At 39.2% G+C, this 16107-nt stretch overlaps 1 protein-coding gene across 11 annotated transcripts in view; it reads right to left on the bottom strand.

Moving 5' to 3' along the window:
• The window catches only part of LRCH3 (leucine rich repeats and calponin homology domain containing 3), a 111092-nt gene that overhangs the window by 36535 nt on the left and 58450 nt on the right, over positions 1 to 16107 (bottom strand). For 5 of the 11 annotated variants that reach the window (XM_009198817.4, XM_031663969.1, XM_021933271.2 and 2 more), the window contains exons 11-15: positions 11279 to 11330; positions 10660 to 10809; positions 7104 to 7154; positions 5194 to 5247; positions 1242 to 1313 (exon numbers count right to left, since the gene is read on the bottom strand). In XM_009198817.4, the coding sequence (XP_009197081.1) occupies positions 1242 to 1313; positions 5194 to 5247; positions 7104 to 7154; positions 10660 to 10809; positions 11279 to 11330 (379 nt within the window). The remainder of the gene's footprint in view (positions 1 to 1241; positions 1314 to 5193; positions 5248 to 7103; positions 7155 to 10659; positions 10810 to 11278; positions 11331 to 16107) is intronic. The other 6 variants (XM_009198819.4, XM_009198822.4, XM_031663970.1 and 3 more) reach the window with 4 other exon arrangements.

Raw genomic sequence — 16107 nt, 5'->3', positions numbered from 1 at the left:
GGCATGGTGGTGCACATCTGTATTCCCAGCTACTCAGGAGGCTAGGGTGGGAGGATCCAGCCTGGGAGACACAGCAAGACCCTGTCTCAACACATAAAAGAGGTATAATAAAAACATTTGAGAATTACAGTGGATACTGGGCAAAATGAAGATCAAAAATTTAAAAATTGCCCTAAATGAGCAAGCTCTAATGAGGGATGTATTTCTAGTTGTGGACCATGAAGCCAGAATGGAGGGCAGAGAACTTGTGAAAATTCATTAAAGATTAACAGGCTGGGAAAGGCATGTAAAAGGATCTGAGTTTATTGAGGAAGAAGCTAAGGATGGCATCGTAATTGTTTTTAAATTCTTACATTTCTTACACTAAAAAATGCTAAATAACTAGAAAATCTCCACTCTGAAAAGAAACAAAGTATAAAAGCTCCACTCTGAAAAGAAACAAAGTATAAAAGGACAGTTGTAAGTTAGACAAAGGACTTCTTGACAGTGAGAACTGTTCATCATTTTGTACATATCCAGTGACAACAAATAAGGAATTACCACTCCTAGAGGCCTTCAAAATATAAAATACTGCAGGTTTTAATTTTTAGAGTTTAAATTTTTCCAGAAGGTGGAATGTATCATCTCTTACGACATTATTGTTGAAAAAAGCAGGGGGTTGCGATTTTTTTCTTATAGGGCCGGACTCTACATATTTTAGGCTTGCAGGTATATGATCTTGGTCACAATTATTCCACCTCAGCTGTTTACTATGCAAGCAGCCATAGGCGATGCATAAACACAAGGGATTGGTTATATAAAAATAAAGCTTTATTTAAAAAAACAAGTGGCCTTGGGGCCATAATTGGTTAACCCTATGGTAGAGGTTTGGTGGTGATAGTGTTTTTGGACTCACATTATTTTGCATGCACATTAGACGACAGAGTTAATTCGATATTATATTATATGCTAACCAAAGTGAAATAACTCACGACAAAAAAACCTTTGATAAAAAAATCAGAATGACACATCAAACAGAATCTGAATACAAAGAATTAATATGAGCTCTGTGACTGTCTCTAGCATCGTAAAACTTTCAAACAATTTCAAGGGAAATCAACGTTAAACTCAAACAGTTTCATAAACAGGTATATTTATATGATCCTATATTTCAGATTGTTAGATCAATTCACTGAAAAATTCAAGGCCTTATATGTACCCCCTCCCCAAACTTCCTGGTGAATTACAATAACAAGAGATACCTTAAGAGGCGTGAAGGCAGAAGAATGAGGCAGGGGAGCAGCACAACCCACTTGATTCAAACCTGACAGCGACTGCATTTCAAATGAGAAAGAGAAGAAACAGAAGGCAGCACTGATATTAGCAACTGTCAGTTAAATGAGAAAAGGAAAGGTCACGGACAGTCTTTCCAGTGGTTTACTAAGCTACTGACAGGCCAGAAAGAGAACACTTGGGGGACAAAAACCCATCAACACAGTTTTTCCACTTGTGTAATTCAGGATAGTCTCAGTACCTCATGCCACACTAATCAAGAAATGGGAGGCATGGTTTACTAAAAATGATTTTATGCAGAAATAAAACAGAACATCAACAATTTTAGCATAGTAGCCTTGAAACAAATGAGTCCTGTTCCTATCATGGGGGATTTTAACCAAGCAGAACTGGTATGAATAAAAACAATATTTTTTCAACATTAATCCAAATTAGATATAATGAGGATGTGGGGATTCTGCATCAGCCTGAAGGAGGAACCGGCATTTCATCTCTGCCTCTGTGAAACTCCCACTGACTGTAAGAGAGGAAGGTGGAATTTCCTTTTTCTTCGAATCTTTTATCTTTCACCAACCAACATACAGCTGGTTAGATATACTGGAGATATAGTTAGATTGTATATATATAATTATTGTCAATTAAAAAGAAAAAATTTTAAGGTATTTATTATATAGAATTTTGATTACAGGTAAGAGATGCTCAAAACATGACAATTTTTCTCCTTTGCCACACGGAGACTGGAAATCAGAGAAGACAACACTGTCACAAAGGGCACTGGGTAAGGTTTTACCTATTAAAACAACAAAATGCCAAGAGCTTAAAAATAGTGAAGTCTTTATAAGTAATTTAAAAAAATTTAAACTAGGACAACAAATTTCTAAACCATGAGATAAATGAACAAGAAAACAAATGGGTGTTTAGGAAAAGGTATGTATATGGTCAATAAAATAAATACGACCGTATTTTTAATGAGAATTAACATTTTTATTTGACAAAAGAAGCATGTTAACACACAATGTATTACATGTATCACAAAATCTATCTTAAGGCAGCAAATAGTGAAGATAAAAATATACCACAGAACACAACTGTGACAATGGTAACACACTGTGTATGCTTCTGGGGTTTAGATTGCCTGGGCCTACTTTTTAATCAGAGGTACTGGAACGACTGTCAATGTCAAAGATGAAAAGGAAAACTAGGAGTGGATGAAGAAGAGGTAAAATGAGCCTCATGAGACCTGATACAGACGAAAGCAACAGGAGCTTGAGGGGCAGCCCAAAGCGAATGTCAGTGTAACTGGTATTAGCTGTTATAAATCTTTATTTCAAATCATATGTTTCAAGGTCTTTAGATCAAATTCAGCATTTACCTTAGGATATCATTCATCAGACCTTTTCATCATGAAACAATATAATAACCAGTAGATACATAGAATTTATGTGTTCATTCAGGAAATATTTACTGACCACCTAATATATCCCAGGAATGGTGGTAGGGATGGAGTAAATTAAGTATATTAAGACAAAATAAAACATCCTTGTGCTCATGAAGCTTATAGTCCAGTAGTCCAAAAGAAAAGAGATAAAAGAGTAAACAAGCTGGGCACAGTGGCTCATGCCTGTAATCTCAGCACTTTGGGAGGCTGGGGCAGGAGGATTGCTTGAGCCCTGGAGTTAGAGACCAGCCTGAGCAACACAGTGAGAACCTGACTCTACAAAAAATTTAAAAATTAGCCACGTGTGGCACGAGCACCTGTAGTCCCAGCTACTCAGGAGGCTGATGCTTCAAGGAACCATGTTCATGCCACTGCACTCCAGCCTGGGCAACAGAGGGAGACTCTGTCACAAAATAATTAAATAAATAAATAAAAATTTTTAAAAAAGTAAAATTAAAAATAAAATAAAAATAAAAAATAATAAACACCCAAATAAAAGTACCATGATTTTAAAAAAACTGCTGTGACAACAGTAACACACCAAGTATACTTCCTGGGCCTCCTTTTCATCAAATGTACTGGAGCTCCTGTCAGTTTATTTAACTGTCCAGCTGTGGGCTGACGTAAGGGCAGTGGGCTGCAGAAAAGCCATGTTAAAGATGGGACACTCAAACAAATACCTGAGAGATGAACAGGAATTAATCAAGGGGTATATGCAGGGAGGAAAAGGCATTCTATGTAAAAGAAACAGCATTTGCAAAGGTCTGAGATGGGAAAGGGCTTATGATATTTGAAGAGTTGGAAAAATGTTGGTATAGCAAGAGCCCAGAGAGGAGACTGGAGATGGAAGCAGTAGACAAGAGCACGAAGGAGCTTCGAGGCCACATTTAGACTCCACTCGAAGCAATAGGAAGCATAGTTTTGATAAGATGAGGTTTTATTTAAAATATGACTCTTTTTGCACAGTGTTGGTTGGACATTATTTGGCATACAAAGAAATGTGAGATGTGCTTTTAAAGGTCATCATACTTAGAAGAAATTCCTTGCTTTTAAAGGCCATCTAATTTAGAGGATCAGATATGAATACTGGTAGCTAAAACATAAGGGAATGTGTTTTGACAAATGGCTGAAGGGAATTTCAAGTTACACACTAAGGGGATTTTGCTGTTGTTGTTTTTCTAAATTCCACTATTTCCTTGACAAAAGAGTCTTGGACTCAGACTTATACCACTTATTACATGTGTTATTAACCCTTCAGTTTCCTAAACGGTTTCCAGCTACAGCCCGGTGTTGAATGCAGGTCCTCCCATCAGCCAGACAGATGTGGATTCCCAGCCTTGCACTTACTATCTATGCGACCTTGGACAAGCCACATTCTGGGCCTCAGAAATCATCTGTAAAAACGTGCTAAATTTAACTTTCACTCTTAAGGTTGCTGTGAGGAACAAACGAGATAATTTTGGTAAGTGTTTGGATCATCGGAGGCTCTCAGTATTTGTCTAATTTTTAACTTGTTATTCGCTTCTTAGGCCAATTCACTTACACTAAAACTCTAGAGTCTGATGACTGTATTCACCTATAAGACTGCCCAGTTAAAAGGTGTTTTATCCATCTCAAAGGAAATGAAGATTGCAGAATACACAGAAATGTGAACAGACCATGGAAGCTTGTGTAACAGGAATGTCATGCTGAAGCATGCAGCTCATGCAGTAGTATGCAGCCTGGCAGCAGTTACTAGCACGAGACAGAACTGCTGTAGATACTAGACTTCTGAACCGCACTACTACGAAAAAAATAACATAAAACATGATGGGGAAAGAAATTCTATAAACGGTTAGAATTCTCTCGCAAGGCTAATAAAAGTAAGGCTTTAAATAAACTTTCCATCTTATACTCATTTTCAGCTGATGAAACAGGCAATAAAAGTAAACCAGTGTTAAACATGATCAGCAGTTAATGTTTCCTTAAGTTTAAAAAATGAACATGAAGGAATAATCTTGAGATGTAAGTATTTAAAACCAAAGTGAAGGATTTTCTGTAGCTGAAAATACATAATAAAATAGGATGTCAAATACACAGTTGTGCAATCAGTGTCATGGGCCACCTTAACATACAGGTGACCCATGCGCCAAATTAATGATGAATAAAGTAAGTGCTCCTGGAATTAGACACATTTAAAACATGAATATTACGTTATGCCTCTGTCCCCAGCACACACACAAAGCCAATATGGTTCTCAATGCAAATGTTTGACTCTTGGTGGCCCTGATGAAGACATGAGCCGCAGGACTCTGACTTTGAAACACTGGGTCAGTCACAAATAGTCATGTGGGAAAATGGTTTAGTTCTTTATAAAGCATTTAGTAATGATGCTCATCATGTTTTATGGTATTTAGATATAGTTTCTGAATAAAAAGTACAAGAGCTATCCTTTAATCTCTAAACACAGAAACGTAAAACTCCATTTTGTGCGAAACTCTTACCACTAACAAGGCACTATCATCAGTGTGCTGAGACCTTCTGGATGGGAAGGGGCACTGGAGAGGTGAGAAAAATGAAGCAATGTCAAAAACAAACTACGCACACGTGTGACGTATTTCACGAATACACACACAAGGAAAGAGACATATTAAGACATACTTTTGAAGATGCTGACATAGAGGACCACATTCACAATCATCTGGAATTCACGCACTATAATAGTCAGTAAGCTGGTTCTGAGTACTGATTTTCTCCCAGAGTTTAAACAACTTCAAATCGGATCTTACTGCCTAAAACCTTCCAAAGCAAGGAGGGAGCAGAAAGCTGGAGAGAGACGTAACAATAACATAAAGAACCTGCAGTCATTTAGTGAGCCAGTGACAGACCAGTAGCCCAGGGGTCATAATTTCTAGTCTAAGTATCTCTTCATTTTCTTTCTCAAGCAAAATGAAAAGTACGATTACAATTTTTAGAACTGTTTATGTTCTTTTCCTGTGGAGCTTTAGTTTTCTTGAGAATGAATTACTTGAAAACAATCATCAAGAAGGAAATATTGGGTAAAAAAGAAAACGTATATTAAATTTATCAAACTTTGGTTGTCAAAAATGTGTTAGAATTACTACCAGGTGAAGAAAACACAGCTGAACAGGCTGGAGTCAATCTTTCAGGTATTATACAAATATACAATGTTCTAACACAAAAAAAATTAGAAGTAGTTCTATGATAAAATTTTTTAAAAACCTCTATAATGGACAACTGAAAACATTTCAAACAATACACTTTCCCTTACCAGAAACACTTGTGCTTTAAAAAACCTTTATAATGGACAACTGAAAGCATTTCAAACAATACACTTTCCCTTACCAGAAACTCTTGTGCTTTAAAAACACAGAAAATTGCTACTTGTAAAGCCCCAGGTGTTAGGTTTTCAAATAACTTATTTTATGAAAAGCAAAGTCAAAATTCACATGAAACAACGCTTTTATGCATTTTTCAAGGAGGTAATGATCATAAATTGAAAAAACTGGGTCAGGCGCAGTGGCTCATGCCTGAAATTCCAGCACTTTGGGAGGCCAAGGCGGGAGGATTACAAGGTCAGGAGTTCGAGACCAGCCTGACCAACACGGTGAAACCCTGTCTCTACTGAAAATACAAAAATTAGCCAGGCATGGAGGTGGGCGCCTGTAATCTCAGCTACTCAGAGGCTGAGGCAGGAGAATCACTGGAACCCGGGAGGTGGAAGTTGCAGTGAGCCAGTATCGCGCCACTGCACTCCAGCCTGGGTGACAGCGTGAGACTCCGTCTCAAAAAAAAGAAAAAGAGAGGAACAAAAAAAAAAAAGAAAGAAAAAACTGGAAGGCTTTTAAAGGGAAAATGGTTAATGAGAAAGCCAACTACAATAAAAACATTTAGTAAAAGCTTCACTTTAACAGATCAAAACAGGTGTGTAGATTTTTCAAAGGTTAAGTGATTTATTTTCTGTTAATCTGTAACAAAAATGTACTATTTGATATTATAAAATAAGTGTTATCACTGATATCACTGAATCTGAAATACTATGTAAGAGTCTTTTTTTGTTCAGCAGCCGCTCCATTTACCTGTACCAGGTAAAGCTCCTAGGACTCTACACACCACGCTTCAAAAATGGAGGAGGGGGATGGTGCCTCTGGTGGGGGTCAGGGAGGGAAACATAATCTCTAATGGATGTGTATAGCTGAAAAAAGCCTTGATCCATAGATTCTAATAAACTCCTTGGCTTGTATCACCTCCCTCATAAGCAGAATTTTGTGAGGGGGAAAAAGAAAAGTGGCAATATTCAAAAAGCACTGAAAAGATGATAATTACATGTAAACATTTCATTTGCATTGCAAAAATAATCAATTTCAAAGAAAAGGTGATTACATCAACTTACCTCACCATCTAGGAGGGGCTGCTGTTTTTGTGGACTTTGTGATGCTTTTTGCTATATAACCCCAAAACCCCCCAAAAAAGGAAGCTGGTTAGAGTCTGGAACACAGAAAATAAAAAATTACATTTACTAAAATAATCACTCACATTAATTTTTCTACCTCTTGTATATAGCATTTTTCTAGATTTACTAGTTAGAACATGTTTAGTTAGAAATTTTAAAAACTATACATATACCTACAGAAACACGTTTACAATCAGAATACTGACCTTCTCTCAGTGAACTTATTCTCTCCCTCTAATGGCTTCAGTATCACTCGAATGGTAATAACTTTAGCTAGAAGCAAATCTCAGGTTTGTGTTTTCAACTGCCTGTGGAAACTCTACTTGGAAACCCCACTCCACCTCATATCTGACATATTCAAAAACAAACTCACAATGTCCCATACTAACTGGCTATTTTCTCCAATGTGTGATATCTAATCATCTAATAATAACATGATAGCATTGCTGTGGTCCCTGCTTTACAACGTACTCTACCACGTCACTGTGTACACAGTATCTCAGTGATTCTTCTACTGTGTGAGATAAAATATCATCATCATATTCATTTAGAGATGAGAAAATCGAGGAGAGGCTATGCGGCACGTGCAAGGTCTCCAAGTTCATAAGTAGCACAACTGAGGTTTGCGCCTGTCTTCCAACTGCAGAGCCTGCGTTCTTTCCACAATGCGAGACCCTCATTTGAAACCATTCTTTTAGCCTCCAAACCTTGCCTTGGGAGCTTCTTTTCTTTCACCCTCTTCAGTGATTTATTCATCATCTCTCTTACAGGTAATTCAGCAAATCCATTTTATGATAGTAATAGGGGATATAGCATCTACCATACTAGTATTAAGCATTAAGTATATCCATAGTAATTCTGAAATAGTTAATATTTCATAGTTAAATATCACACACAGGAGGAAGCTAAAGGCATAAAATGGCTCAGCAACTTTCTAAAAGTCAAGCACACAGCAAGTGGCAAAGCTGGACTCAAATTCAGAAATTTCTGAACTTAGGCTCTTGTCTCTGTGCAATACTGCCGACCCTTAGTACCCTCAGAAGCCATCTGGTTTTTATGCCGTATTTCACACCCTAGTCTAACTATTGCAGTTTCTCTCTTCTTTAGTTTCCTCTTTCTAGTCTCTTTCTTCCTAACCGATTCTAACACGAGTACATTCGTTTTTCAGAAGTCTCTCTCTTGTCTTTTTCCTGCTTTGAAACTCAGCATTCTCTTTTACTTAACAGATCAAGATCCAACACTAATCTGACATTTAATCAAGACTCTCTACAAGTTGACTATCTCTTACTAGCTGTGTGACTTCTGTAGAAGGCAAACTGAATGAGTTCATTTATGCAAAGCACATAGAACAGCATTTAGGATTCAGTGTTAACCATTATTACCGAGAGGCAGCATGGACTGTGCTCACAAAACAGGCTTTGGAGCCAACCTGCCTTGTTCTAATAATAGGATTTTAATCCTGCCACTTACTGAGTATTTAATCTTAGTAAACTGCTATTCTCTCTGAGCTTGTTCATAAAAAGAAAAAAATGGTACCTAAAGAGATTGCTGGAGAATTAAATGAGTAAATATATATAATGTACTTAAAATAGTGCCTGGTACATAATAAGCACTCAATAAGTTTTAAGTATTATCATCATCTCAATAATTCATTTTTCCCGTAAGTCTTCAATACAAACTCTCTAGGCCAGCTGGTATTTCCTGCAAGTACCATTATTTTAAATCTACAAATCATACAAGGTCACTCCTAGTTCCCATCCTGTTTAGATTTCCTCAGCCTAGATCGAACCCCCCTTTACACCATCATCCAGTCTATTCTTCCTGGCTATATCCTACATATTCATTCTTCAGGGTCCCGTATCATTTCTTTTTGAGGTCAATTCTGAAGATACTTGTTCTCTAAGTCTTCTATTGTCTTGAATATAAAACAAGCACTTTTATTACAAGCTGTCTTATTTTCTGTTTTTTTCTTTGATAAGGTCTAAGCTGTGCCTGGTGGGCAGGGCTTGTGTTTTATGCATCTTTATATTCCTTGTACAACCAGCATTCCATAAAGGTCTTTCAAGTCAAATGGACGAACAAAGTTAGGCTTTCAGAAGTCTAGGTTTGCCTCCTGATTATGAAAAGGAATTTACTATAAATGACTACATTGCTTAATTTTCCTACACCTGCAGCTTCCTCATCTATGAAACCTGAACACCTCCAAATGACCTAAGAAGAATAAACCAATGAAGTATTTTCATTAGTTTCAAAAGAACTATATAAAAAATTTTTATGTAGTAACAAATCAAGCAGGGATTTAAGGGAAAGAGAAATGGTTGGACAAATTAGGAGAAACAGTATGTGGGTATTAGATGACTTGCACAAAAAGACAATGACAGAGATAAAGGAGGCCAGGAGAACATGGCCATCAGCACATTAATGTTCTTACGAGGGGTGAAAAGGCACGAAAAGAAACATCTCAGGGCAGATGGAAGGTTCTGAGGGAGGGATTAAGAGAGGTACCTTTGTGAACTTCTGGTTGTAGGAATATTAATTTTAGTATTTTTGCTATTGGTCAAAAGATTTACCTACATTTTTTTTTTTTTTTTGAGATGGAGTCTCACTCTGCCGACCAGGCTGCATAGAGTGTAGTGGTGGTGATCTCAGCTCAGCTCACTGCAACCTCTGCCTCCTGGGCTCAGACAATTCTCCCACTTCGGCCTCCTGGTTAGCTGGGATTACAGGCATGCACCACCACGCCCAGCTAAATTTTTTTATTTCACTTGAGACAGGATTTTGCCATGTTGGCCAGGCTGGTCTCAAACTCCTGACCTCAGGTGATCCGCCCACTTTGGTCTCCCAAGTGCTGGGACTACAGGCGTGAGCCACCATACCCCGCCAGATTTGCCTACATCTTGATAGAAAATAATAGACAAGGGAACTTGTTGGATGAAGAGGAATCAGGTAAGAAAGAGTTAAACATCATCACCAAGGGTCTGATACATTCAGAAAAAAATAATTTATCAGGTAAAACAGACATATGCATGGTACTTAAAGAAGATGGTCTCTAAAGTATGAAATACAGGAAAGTCTTTAGAGGACAAGAATAATTCATTTAATCATTCAACAAATATTTATTGACGATTACTATGAGCTAAAACCTGCTAAGGTCTAGGGATACAGTAGTAAGTAAAACAGACATGGTTCTTATCTTCATGGAGTTTACAGATAAATGATAGACAGATATTAAGTAAACAAAATTACAAACAATTATTTAATTATGAAAAAAAATGATTTCAGAACAAAAAGTAAGTAATACAGGTAAAATAAGATAATCACTTCCATCGTCCTTATGCAGATAGACACAAGTAAAAGAGACACTCTATTTAGTCAAGATTCCTTATAGAGAGAAAAATGGTTGACATTTTAATTGACAATAAAAACCAACAGGCTTGGCCAAACAAATAAGCACTTCACCTCTCAGCAGCGTGAACAGTGTCACCAAAGGACTCACTTTGACAAAGTCCAGGACAGCATCTCTCTGGATCTGCTTGGTCCTTATTTTCTCCTCTTCATACTGCAGGGCAGCGAGCTGAGCCTCTCTCCGAGTGCGCTCTACTAACTGCTCCCTTCTCCGATGAAGTTCCAGGTCTGTATGTGACAGCTGGACCCAAAGCGTTATTGTGCATATCAGAGTAAAAACAAGGATCACTTTACCAATATTCCCTGTCAATTCAGGGAACTACTGTTGACCCAGGCAACTTTTGCTTTGAAGTCATCTAGCATTTCTTACATGTGTTTATTGCCAATCTTTTCCCATCTTTGCACCGTTCTTATATACATTAGGTTGGTACAAAAGTAATTGTGGTTTCTGCCATTGAAAGTGATGGGAGAAACTGCAATTACTTTTGTACCAACCTAATACTATAAAGCTATCACGAAGGTAAAGATTTTCTATCTAGTGTCCAAAAACACTGTTAGCAAGTATCACGTACATATGTTATATTAACTGAGACAGCTGGTAATGCTTAAATATATCTGGCAATTAATGGCAATTTAAGTATTATAAAAGAAAAAAATAATCATCTTAGTTTAAAAAGCAAAACTAAATAAACATAACTACTAAAAATTACCTGATTGTGACTTGCTGATAGTGACAAGAGAGAAGATGGCTCAACTGGAACCCTGATCCAAAAAAGAAAACAGAAAAAAACTCTTCAATAAAAAGACAAACAGATGAATAAAAAACAAATGAAATTTTTATTGTAAATGTAGCTTTCTACTAATCAGCAGCAAACCGCCTAGTCAGCATTGAAGGAGTAGCTGCATTTTGTAAACCTACGCCCAAGTCATTAAGTGAAACCAGAGGAAAATCTGCCACCTCCAACTCATGTTTCATGTGGTATCACTATGTCAGCCAATAACAATAGTTAACTGAGATCACTTTTCAAACAGTATCATTTCTTTATAACATGAACAACTATTATCTTCGTTACCACCGTGATTAAAACAAGATACATGTAAACTGAGATCCTTTCTCACACACAGCCATTTTATCAACAGAAATCTAGAATACTACAGAACCTGGTAACTGTATTTATAAAGCACACCTGCTCTTATTTTCAATCAATGAAGTAATTTTAACACAGAAATAAAAATTCTGGTTTTTTTATTTTTAAGAAAAATACGAAACCCCTTTTTAATGCTTAAAAAAACAACAAAAAAGTACGACTTCCTCACTGTTATCAGTGTTAATTCTTGTAGTTTACTATTTATCCTTTTCTAAAACAGATTTCATTGTTCAAGTCTCTGTAACTCATCTTTGTGTCTGAAACTAAAACTGGCAAAAGTAGTGAATGTCTGACATTTAGGACCTGGCCTCTGAAACTATGATGACAATGAGCCTATCAGGCTGATCTAAAGGCACTAAAATCAGTGTGCTATTAGGGGAACAAAAACAAAATCCTGCCATCATTGCTCACTGCAGTCTTGACCTGCTGGGCTCAAGCCATCACACGCCCAGCTATTTTTAAAAAATTTTTTTTGTAGCAATGCCGGTCTTAGTATGTTGCCCAGACTGGTCTCAAACTCCTGCCCCTCAAGCCATCATCCTCCCATCTCAGCCTCCTAAAGTACTTGGATTACAGGTGTGTGAGCCACTGCGGCCAGCCTTTTTTTTTTTTTCTTTTTTTGAGACAGGGTCTCACTCTGTTGCCCAAGCTGGAGTGCAATGGCATGATCATGGCTCACTGCAGATTCGACCTCCTGGCCTCAAGTGATAATCTCGCCTCAGCCTTTCCAGTAGCTGGCCTACAGGTGTGTGTCAACCAGCCCAGGCTTATTTCTGTAGTTTCTGTAGAGACGGGGCTTTGCTATGTTGCCCTCAAATTCCTGAGTTTTCAAGTGATCCACCCACTTGGGCCTCCCAGAGTGCTGGGATTACAGGTGTGGGCCACCGCACCCCGCCCTGATTACACATTTAGAGTAACAGGAATTAACTGCAACTTTCTCCCTGGATTGCTAATTTCACTGTTAAAATTTCCCATAGCTTTTACTGGCCATCTGTAGATGAACTGAACCAAAACACAGAAAGGACCAAATAAACCGTCTCAAGTCTGTTTATGTGCCCTAACCTGAACACCATACTTTAACAATGCTTATCAATCTTTGTTTTGTTTTGAGACAGAGTCTTGTCCTGTCGCCCAAGCTGGAGTGCAGTGGCCCGATCTCAGCTTACCACAACCTCCGCCTCTCAGGTTCAAGTGATTCTTCCACCTCAGCCTCCTGAGTAGCTAGGATTATTTTTTGTAATCAAATAAAATACAAAAATAACACCCGGCTAATTTTTGTATTTTTAGTAGAGACGGGGTTTCGCCACGTTGGCGAGGCCGAATTTAATGAAATGCAGTCATTGAACGCCTGACCTCAGGTGATCCGCTCGCCTCAGCCTCCCAAAGTGCTGGGATTCCAGGCGTGAGCCACCGTGCCCAGCTGCTTTTCAATCTTTTAATACATATCCTCTTTTTACATATGTTTCTTTTTTTCTTTTCTTTTCTTTTTTTTTTTGAGACAGGGTCTCATCTCACTCTGTGGTCCAGGCTTGAATGCAGCGGTGCGATCTCAGCTCACTGGGGCCTCCACCTCCCAGAGTTAAGCTTCCTGAGAAGCTGGAACCACAGGTGTGCACCACCAGGCCCAGCTAAGTTTTGTATATTTTTGGTAGAGATGGGGTTTCGCCATGTTGCTCAGGCTGGTCTCGAACTCCTGGGCTCAAGCAGACCACCCATCTCGGCCTCCCAAAGTGCTGGGATTACAGGTACATATATTCATTTACCCTCTTTTTACAATGCTTCTTTAAAAAGCCAGTCAAACCCACTGTTTCCACTTTATCTCATTATTGTATTTTGTACCCAATCCAATCTGCATCCTGTCCTTACAATTTCACTAAAACTGTTCTTTCTTTCACCTCACAAGTTTGTCAGTGATCTTGACAACCCCAAATCTAACAGTTGTTTCTTAGTCCTCCTCTTATTAAACCTATCAGCAGGGCGGGGTGCAGTGGCTCACGCCTGTAATCCCAGCACTTTGGGAGGCTGAGATGCATGGATCATGAGGTCAGGAGATCGAGACCATCCTGGCTAACATGGTGAAACCCCAACTCTACTAAAAAAATACAAAAAATTGGCCAGGTGTGGTGGCGTGCACCTGTAGTCCCAGCTACTCAGAAGGCTGATGCAGGGGAATGGCTTGAACCTGGGAGGCGGAGGTTGCAGTGAGTCAAGATTGCGCCACTGCACTCCAGCCTGGCGACAGAGCAAGTCTCCGCCTGGAGAAAAAACCTATCAGCAGTAAGTGATGTTGTTCATTCCTCTCTATACTTCTTCAAACACTGTTTTCAAGGCCAGGCACAGTGGCTCATGCTTTTAATCCCAGCATTTTGGGAGGCCAAGGCGGGAGGATCTCTTGAGTCCAGGAGGTCAAGGCTGCTTGAGCTGTGATGACACCACCGCACTCCCGCCTGGGTGACACAGACCGTGTCTCGAAAAAGCAAAAACAGCAGCACTGGTTTCATTGAGCCTCTGGGACACCACCCTCTTTCTCCTACCCCCATGACCACCCTGCTCAGTTTGCTTTTCTGGTTGTTCAAGCCCTAATTCTCGCCGCCTTACTCCAAACTCATACACCTAACGGCTTTACTTGGTAATTTCAGTCGGATGGCTTGCATGTACCTGAGATAGACCTTAACCACCGCAGAGCTCTCACCGCACACCCCAGATGTGTCCTGCTCTCCTCAGGCTCCTGGGTGTTTCCTGAATGCACCAAAAGCATGTTCCTACCTCGGAACCTCTACCTAGAATGTTTCACCCCTAGACCGCCGTAACATTTGCTTTTCCAGGTTTCTACTGAAATATTGTCACTGCATCTGACATTACTTTCACTCTGCCCTCACCCCACCATCTCCTTCATCCTGCTTTGTCTGCCTTCATAGCACCTAGCAGTACCTGAAATATACTTGTTACACGTATTTGTCTACATCCACTAAAAAGTAACTCTAAAATATCAGGGATTTGGAACAGAGACAAAACCATTATAGTGCTGAAGAAATATTGCTTGAATGAATGACAGTAGCACCCTCCCCCAAAAAAGCGTGGAATATTGAGACATAAAAAACAAAATGCAGATAACACACATGTATCTCCTCTAAATCTTGAACTTACTTGAGCTAAGTAAACCAGACTTTTCTCTCTTCAGGCAGACTTTTTTTTTTTTTTCTTTTGAGATGGAGTCTCGCTCTGTTTTCCAGGCTGGAGTGCAGGGGCACAATCTGGGCTCACTGCAACCTCCACCTCCCGGGTTCAAGCAATTCTCCTGCCTCAGCCTCCCAAGTAGCTGGGACTACAGGCACCTGCCACCACACCGGCCAATTTTTTGTATTTTTAGTAGAGACGGGGTTTCACCATGTTGGCCAGGCTGGTCTGGAACTCCTGACCTCAGGTGATCCACCTGCCTCGGCCTCCCAAAATGCTGGGATTACAGGCGTGAGCCACCGCGCCCAGCCAGTATAAGGCAGACTCTAAACTGCCTTCTCTGTTTTTCTTTATTTACAAAATCACATAATTAATGTGAGTAGCTTTTCTGGCTTTGTCTATATAACATGAAACAAAAAAACTGTCAGGTTTTATCTAAATGTTAATTCTATATTGCTTCTTATAGAAGTTATAACACACTTTACAGAACCTAGTCTGATATGATCATATCTCCTGAACTAAAATGCTATTCAAATTATAAGTAGGACTTGTACCTTTTTTTTTTTTTTAAGACAGAGTCTTGCTGTCACCCAAGCTGGAGTGCAGTGGTACAATCTTGGCTCACTGCAACCTCCACCTCCAGGGTTCAAGCAATTCTCCTGCCTCAGCCTCCCGAGTAGCTAGGACTACAGGTGCAAGCTACCACACCCGGCTAATTTTTGTATTTTTAGTAGAGATGGGGTTTCACCATGTTGGCCAGGCTGGTCTGGAACTCCTGACCTCAGGTGATCTGCTGGCCTCGGACTCCCAAAGTGCTGGGATGACAGACGTGAGCCACTGAACCCAGCCCATAAAAAATTATTTTAACAATTTTTTTAAAACGTAATTTTTGCTAGTTTCAATTTCAAATTTACATAATCCATCTTGGCAAATACTATAAAACATTCACACTTTTTATGTATTACATCTCCATATGTTTATTATCTCCCAGTAGGGTAGACTCTATGTGGGTAGGGGATGGGGGAGTGGTAGGTGGGAAGAAATGTGTGTGGTGGATGAGGGTAGGGGAAGAGAATGGGAGAAAAAAAGGGGTAAGCAAGCTTTCCTTTTCGGCTCACTAGCAGAGGATTCCTCATGCTCACTCAATGTTTTTGAGTTGCTGTAACTGACAGACCACTGAGGCAGATTCTTTTTGATAACATGTTATTCAGATT

Source organism: Papio anubis, chromosome 2 (genome assembly GCF_008728515.1).
Source record: "Papio anubis isolate 15944 chromosome 2, Panubis1.0, whole genome shotgun sequence".
Lineage (NCBI taxonomy): Eukaryota > Metazoa > Chordata > Mammalia > Primates > Cercopithecidae > Papio > Papio anubis.
Note: the sequence above shows the minus strand (reverse complement) of the source record. Positions and strands in the feature narration are given on the sequence as shown.